Below are 7894 nucleotides of genomic sequence, written 5' to 3'. Positions count from 1 at the left end.
CGTTCACCGGGGTAAACCCCAACGTACAGGCACCAAGATGGGGGGCAACAAGTATGCCCACTCCTGCTCGGCGCCTCTCACCGGGGACAACTCCAGAGTGAAAGAGTGTCCAACCCCTCTCAAGGAGACTGGTTCCAGAGCCAGAGCTGTGTGTTGAGGTGAGCCTGACTATTTCAAGCCGGTACCTCTCAACCTCACACACCAGCTCAGGCTCCTTCCCCACCAGAGAGGTGACATTCCACGTCCCTAGAGCCAGCTTCTGTAGCCGAGGATCAGACCGCCAAGGTCCCCGCCTTCGGCCACTACCCATGGGATGGGATAAGTACCAAATATGTACCTGATAAGTACCAGGAAGTTATCCGGGAAGTACCTGATAAGTACCAAGTATGTACCTGATAACTACCAAGTACGTACCTGATAAGTACCAGGAAGTACCCGGGAAGTACCTGATAAGTACCAGGAAGTACCCGGGAAGTACCTGATAAGTACCAGGTCAGTATCCGGTATGTACCCTGTAATTAACAGGTATGTACCTGGTAACTACCTAGTAAGTACCCGGCAAGTACCTGGTAAGTACCCAGTATGTACCAGGTTGTTACCGGGTAAGTACCCAGTACGTACCTAATAAGTACCAGGTAAGTACCCAGTATGTACCTGGTAATCCCGGGCTGTTTTATGTATTAGACGTCTCCATCTGTCCTCAGTGATAATCGTCACCGTCTGAACTAACAACCAGAAAAAATGTTCTGAAAATGAAAACTACCACCGGTCCTGACCCAAAACTCACAAATTATTACCTGAAACCATCATCACAGCGGGTTATATTTGTTAAACCTTACATGTTTTCAGAAACCGTGCATTGAACTGTGGTTTTAGTCTTCAGGTCCCTCAGCTCACCTCCCTGTCGCCCCTCAGCTCCTGCAGGCGTCTCCGGACCTGATGGAGCTGAACTCAGCCGGCTCAGACTGGTGGCCTCTGGTCCAGAACTTCACCGAGGATCCCCGTGGTTCTGACGGCGCAGGTAGACGGCTTTACTGGGCTGTGAAACGGAACCGTAAAAACAGAACACTGACGTTGGATTTATTCTCTTATTTTCTGACAGCTGAGAGCCTCAGAGAAGGAGTGACATATCAGCAGATGCAGGTCAGATTCTCTGAAAATATTTAAATTTTATGGATTAATAAAGAAAAACAAGATTTTCTGTGAAAATACTGAGTGAATGCTTGGAGCTGAAAGACTGAAACTGAGCTGGCAGAACACCAGCTAAAAGCTAAAAGTAGCAGGATGGTAGCTAGAAGCTAAACATACCATAACGCTAGCTAAAAACATCAAAAGCTTAGGTAAAAGCATGAAAAGACTAGCTAAAAGCTAAATTATCAGAAGGCTTGATAAAAACTAAAAGTAGCACAATAGTATCTAGATAATAAAAGTACCAGAACACTAGCTAAAAGCAGCTGAAGCTTAGGTTAAAGTACTAAAAGGCTAGCTGAAAGCTAAAGTAGCAAAATGCTAGTGTAAAGCTAAAAGTAGCAAAAAGTAGCCAGAAGCTAAAAGTAGCAAACTACTAGCTAAAAGCAGCAGAGTTTTAGGCAAACGTTTTAAAAGGCTGGCTAAAATATAAAGTGGCAAAAGCTAGCTAAATGCTAAAGTAGCAAAATGCTATTGTAAAGCTAAATAGTAGCTAGAAGCTAAAAGTTGCAAACCGCTAGCTAAAAGCTTCAAATGTTTAGGTAAACGTATCAAAAGGCTAGTTAAAAGCTTAAGTGGAAAAAGCTAGCTAAATGCTAAAGTAGCATTGCAATTGCAATGCTAACATAAAGCTAAAAGCTAAAAGTAGCAAAAAGGTAGTCAGAAGCTAAAAGCAGCAGAAGTTTCGGTAAAACTATCAAAAAGCTAGTTAAAAGTTTAAGAGGCAAAATGTGAGCTAAAAGCATCAAACAGTAGCTAAAATCTAAATGTAGGCGTAAATTGAGCCAGTAGCTGAAGCAGGTTTAACGAGAAGAGAGATCTCCATGTTTTTCAATGGGGAAAATAGCCGCCCCCTGAATGAGCCGACCTTTTATTTATGAACAGCTAAAACAGCCGAAAGTCTGCAGAAGCAGATTCTGAAAAAGGTAGAAAAAAGAAACATTTTCTTTATTCTAATCCAAGTGTAACTTGGTAACATTTATCTTTGCAGTTAATTAAATAATATTTGCTTAATTAGGAAAATTAGATCAGATATTCAGTTTTTAAGATTCTCAACAAGTTGCTGCCATGCTCTTTTCTGTTATTTTTAGTTTGCTGCTGCTGAATCGAGAATCTCTGGAACAAAAATAAAAGTTTTTATTTCTCATCTTTTCAGGAGATCATTGAGGAGCTCCTGCAGGAGAACAAATACTACGAAGCATCACACAACGGGTTCGTTTAAAACCACCTAAAACACATTTTTATTTGTTTTTATTCAGATCAAATCCATCAGTTACTGTTTCAAAACTAATAAATTATGTTTTGAACTATTTACAGTATGATAAAGTATAGATTTTCAGAGTTAAAATCAAATATCCCAACTAAAATAGATTTGTTTTTTTTCTCTTCAGGTCCAAAGAGAAAAGGAAGGAGCCCGAACTGAACTGACGGTTTCCTGTTCTCGTGCTGCGTGCAGGTTTCCCCGGAGGTTTCAGCGCCCGAGCCGAACCCAGTTGGTTCTGCTGACAGACCGGGCCAGGTTTTGTTAAACGGGAGTTGTGCAGTCGTGTATATTTAGTGCGGGCAAAGGTCGCAGCGCGTTCACAGACAGAGCTGTGTTTGCAGCTGCGTTAATGAGATAAAACCCGACAGAAGCTGCTGATTACCAGTTTGTTTTCGCAGGTCATGAACCACTTCCTGTATTGCCTGCTTAGGTGAGAGACAATGAAGCTCCTCTGCTTTCTGAGCCCAACTTTCTGAAGGATTCACTTGATTTGTCCTCCTGGAAACTCAGATGAAAGAAACCTTTTATTCTCAAATGCATCACATTTATGGAACACTGATTAAAACGTGCGTTTCATTTGGATCTCAGAAGTTATTTTACTGCCTGTTCTGCATAAAAACAAGACCGAAACCGTTTTCTCTCTCTGTTTCAAAGCAGAATTTAAATCTTTGAGTTCCGGGCCGACCTCTGTGCTGCTGATTCTTTGTTTTTTTTTTTTTTGGTTTTACGTGTGCCTCTCAGGACGAGGCTCGATGGTTTGACAGTTTAACTCTTCGCCGCAGAGCTGCATGTGAAGGAAGGTGCATGTTTTTTTGTCGAAAACCGCAGTTTCCTCACTTAGTTCACCGTCAGAAACTTTCAGTTTGATTCTGCATGTCAGGCAGACTGCAGAAATAAAAACCTAAAACCAGGTCATGTTTTTTTTTTTTACCTTTTCTGCACTTGAACGCAGAAAAAAATCAACACTACGGGCATGCACTTCCCCAGTAATTCCCAGTTTTTACTCATTTGAAGAGCATCTGAAAACATTTTTTGTTCTGCACAAGCTTTATACTCTGTTGAGCAGCTGATTTTAACTCGTAAATAGAAAGCTATCCTTTCAGTTGTTGTAATTATTTTGCTAAAAGCATTTATTAGGTCTGAGGCTGAGCCTCTCAAGATCAAATTTACTTCAAATAACATAAAAGATACAAAAATAAAATGAATTCAGGTAAAATAAACAGAAAGTTACCAAAATCCAAGAGGAAAGGTAAAGGTAGCAGTCAGCTTTAATTCAAGATGGCCACCACAGCCACAGTTAGGGCAGTTATGACTTTACCTCATTATCTGTAATCCTGAGTAGATTAAAGCTGTTTTTGTAGCCGTGATTTGGTCAGCAGTAGATGTTCATCCATTGATTACTTCCTGAACGTTTCATTAAACTTCCTCCGCTGCATCGGGAGATATTTTGCTAACAGTACCATCGAGTCCACAGAACGTAGATGGAAGGTAAGGAGTTCCAGAGACGAGGCGATGACTGTGAAACCCCTAAAGCAGGTGTGTTGGAGCAGAGAAACAAGGAAAACATGCAGGATGGTGGCCCTCCAGGACCAGGATTGCCCACCCCTGCCCTAAAGTCACCTTTAATTTTTATTCTTTCATTTAGGGATGAATAACGGTCCTTCAGTCAGCCTCGGGAACTTGCTGCTGAGGTTCCTCAAAACTCCCAAAGTGTGATCATTTAGGCGCCGATGACGAGGCTTCTTGTTTCACAGTCTGTAACACAAATCAGGGTTTGCATTTTAAATTTTTAGTTTTGTTGTGAGCGTTTCCTCACTCCACCAACAGGGGGCGGTGGAAACCTTAAAGAGGAAAAACTGCACAGAAACACAAACACACAACTTCAGCTCAAGAATAATAAAAAAAAGCAGCAGCTTTAGTGAAACTTAATAAACAAAACTTTAATAGACAAAAATATGTGGAATGTTTAATGATATGACAGATGAAGCACGATCATCTCTACATACAGTCATCACACTGTGGCATGAAGGTAAAAATCAGGTGTTTGTGTTGGGGAAATGTTGGCACATTTATAGCAGGCACGTTTTTAATTTCTTATCTCAAACGATGGATTTCTCAGCTGCTTTATTCAAACACGACGAAAGCCAAGAGAGGACATGTTTAAAAGTTTTTTTTCCCAGATTTTGGTTTGATTAGTTATTTATCTCCCTGTTTTTAAGCTAGTGGAGCTTGTTTTCTTGACAAAACACATTCTTATTTTTATTTATTTCTACTCGAAAAAACAAGCCGAGAACAACCATAACCGATGTTATTCATTTTGATGCAATTTTCTCAAGATCACAAGTTAAATACTTAATTATCTTGACATAACTAACCCAGTTTGTCTGCCTGGGATTGAAAGACAACTAAAAATAAAGGAGCTTTTATAATTTTTTTCAAATAACAAGACGGATATGAAGTAAAAAACAAGTGATTCTTGCAGCTGTGTGTGAATGTTTCACATTTTTAACTTTAATCAGTTGCTGACATGATTTCTGACACTGAAGACTGATTTTTTTAAGAAAATGAGCTTTTCTATGGAAGCTGAGAGATAACGGGTTGATATATTCATTCATTTGTACTTGGAAAAGCTAATTTTCTTCAAAATCACAAATAAAAACGGGGAGTTGGAACATACTAACTGATGAAACTGGGAACAAAATAAAACCAGCTCAAATGAGAAGATGGTTAACTTGTTATTTCAATAACATCTGATCAAAATGATAAATACAATAACCTCGTTAGAGCTCGTTATCTCAAGAAAATTGTTTAAATTAGTTGATATTTTAGGATAATGTCGGTAAAATACATTTCTAAGCATGTCTTCCCTTGGCTTGTCTAATTTAAGGTATATCATTCTTTTTTCTGTCATTTTATTAGAAGTTTCAGGTGAATAAGTTTTCTAATTTAAGGCCACATTTCTCTTAATCTGGTCTTCTACTTTAGATTTCTCTTTATTCTCTGAAATCCAGCGATTTAATTTAGATATTGACTAATTATCTTCAGGTATTATGGCAGCTCTGCAACACTCAAAATAAGAAAAACAACAACTGATAAAATAAAATGATTTTAGTCTAAGAGGAATATAAGAGAATCCCAATTACAAAGAATTTGGGGATGTTGTGTGAAACGTAAATTTTAAACAGAATTCATTCTTATAAACCCATAATTTATTCACAGTGGAACTTATTAAACATATCCAATGTTAAAAAAAGGTAATTTTGCATCTTTAAAGTTGTTCCACATGTTTCCCTCTGTGCAGCATCTCCATCAGTCTGTAAACATCTGGACCTGAGGTTGGCCCATTCTGTCTGTTCAACAGTCCTGGATGGGAACAGATGTTGCTCTAAAACCTGGACTAATGCACCCCCATACCATCAGAGAGGCAGACTGACCTCAGAACAGTTCTCTTCTTTGGTCCAGAGGAGACACATCTGTTCACATCTGGCTTCTTCTTTGCCTGATAGAGTTTTAAGCAGCATCTGTGGACGGCACGGTGAACTGTGTTTACAGACAGTGTTCCTGAGCAGAACCAGAACCAGCCTTGACCTTTGATCTCAGAGGTTTCTGCAGACTCTTCAGATCTGTTGATGATTTTAGGACCTGGAGATGAAATTATTCCTGTTTTCAGACAGTTTTCCACAGCCTGGTGAACCTCTGCTCATCTTTCCTTCTTTAGATTCAGCCTCTAAATGCTCTTTTTATCCTCACTCCTCTGACTGAACTGCTGATAATTAACCTCATCCTCCAGATGTTTCTTATTCTTACTCTGGAACAACTTTTTACAGATGTGTTGCAGCCATAAAATTCAAAATTACCTTCTTTGTTTTCATAAACATGGTACAGTTTCTTAGTTTAAACATTTAATGTGTTTACTAATTTCCAATGTGAATGAAATATTGGTTTATGGGTTTTACACATCATTACATTCTGCTTTTATTTACATTTCACACAACTTTGTCAGACCTGAAGTTGTTTCATTTAAAAAGGACAATAATGTGGCCTCAGGGGGGCACTACAGGAGAAGGTAAAAGACAAAGACAGTGCCACAGTGCAACAATCATCTGATAAATGTTTACACAATCCTCGTTTTTTTAAAAAAAAGTATATTTTTGCATTAAAACAATTCTAAAAAATAATAAAAGCTTCAATATAATCTGAAGTTAAAACTTTTCATTTGTCAAAGAAGAAGATAAAGAGTTGTGAAACATAATTAGCTTACTAACGGTGTAATAATTATTTCAGGCTGGGCTGTGATTAAACAAACATCCAGCAGACAAAAAAGTACAATACAATCTTTTTCTAACGTCTTACTTTAATTCACTTCACCTACTTTAGTTTGGCCAATTATAAACAAATTAAAACCTTTTTGTTTCCCTTTTTTTCGATGCAAGTAACAGTGCGGTTTGACAAAAGTACAGAAAGGTACAGCAACTCGGTTTCAAACATCTCATCTCTTTCTACTCTAATTCTGCAGAAGTTATGAGGTAAAATTAATAACTCGTGCGATTATAAATACAGTTAAATCCAGATATGGTAAACAAAAAGCCGAGAGCGACTCTCACAGTTTAAAATAATACTGCATGATTCTAGTTTTTCCTCTTTTGAACCAGGATTTGATCTCACAGAAACTAGTTTTTGTTTCATCAGAGAGGTTGTTAATGTGACAGCCGAATCTCGATCTATGGCTCGGAAAGATTTCTGGACCTTAACGAAGACGAGCGACTAACGGCCCTCCGGACTGCAGCTGCGCTTTACGTTGTTAGTAATCTCTCTCGGATGGAAGGAAAGTTCTGGTCTTTGCAGCTTCAGAGGGAGAAACCGGAGCAGTTTATGTGCTGAGAGGAGATGCTGTGTGTTTGCTGACTGGTCTCCAGGTTCTGCAGGTCCTCCAGCATCTCCTCGATCAGCGGCGGCATGGAGCCGGGGATCTCCATCTTCAGCGTCACCACTCGCTCCGCTCCTGTGAAAAGAAACACGCAGCTGCTTTCATGTTTCTGCTAATATTAGGGTTATTAAGAGGCATCTATCTGTCAGACACTGAGCAGACCCTCCAGGATTTTGCGATGTTGCGATCGCAACTATTAACGCAAAATCAAGTAAACCCCGCGAAATCGCAACTTTTTGCAACTTTGCCCAAAACACCGCAACTTTAACCCAATATTTATTGTTTCTAAAGTGATTCGCCACCGTTTCTGCGGTCTAGTCTCTTCTTTGTGGGTTTGTGTAGCGTGGAATACAAAATAACCCCAAATAACTCAGGAAGAAGACACGTGATGTCACTTCCTGTTAACATCAGAATGCCGGGAGCGTGCAGGAGCAGCGACCGAAGCCAAAATGTGCGCTAATGCTTCACATTTGCCCACAAAGATTTCAACAAACCAGTTTCCTCCCCAGCTGCAG

General features: G+C 39.4%; 2 protein-coding genes across 2 annotated transcripts in view; one reads left to right on the top strand and one right to left on the bottom strand.

Moving 5' to 3' along the window:
- The window catches only part of nek10 (NIMA-related kinase 10), a 16957-nt gene extending 13600 nt beyond the window's left edge, over positions 1 to 3357 (top strand). Inside the window, exons 26-29 of the mRNA XM_025008693.2 lie at positions 916 to 1021; positions 1103 to 1143; positions 2345 to 2400; positions 2580 to 3357. Coding sequence (XP_024864461.2) covers positions 916 to 1021; positions 1103 to 1143; positions 2345 to 2400; positions 2580 to 2616 — 240 coding nt within the window. The 3' untranslated portion in view covers positions 2617 to 3357. The remainder of the gene's footprint in view (positions 1 to 915; positions 1022 to 1102; positions 1144 to 2344; positions 2401 to 2579) is intronic.
- Positions 3358 to 5971: 2614 nt separating this feature from the next.
- Positions 5972 to 7894, bottom strand: part of LOC108243261 (retinoic acid receptor beta) — a 22985-nt gene continuing 21062 nt past the window's right edge. The window contains exon 8 of the mRNA XM_017428574.3: positions 5972 to 7454. Within this exon, the coding sequence (XP_017284063.1) occupies positions 7300 to 7454 (155 nt within the window). The 3' untranslated portion in view covers positions 5972 to 7299. The remainder of the gene's footprint in view (positions 7455 to 7894) is intronic.

The sequence above is a fragment of the Kryptolebias marmoratus genome, linkage group LG16 (assembly GCF_001649575.2).
Source record: "Kryptolebias marmoratus isolate JLee-2015 linkage group LG16, ASM164957v2, whole genome shotgun sequence".
NCBI classification, from domain to species: domain Eukaryota; kingdom Metazoa; phylum Chordata; class Actinopteri; order Cyprinodontiformes; family Rivulidae; genus Kryptolebias; species Kryptolebias marmoratus.
This window is presented reverse-complemented; position numbering and strand designations above follow the sequence as displayed.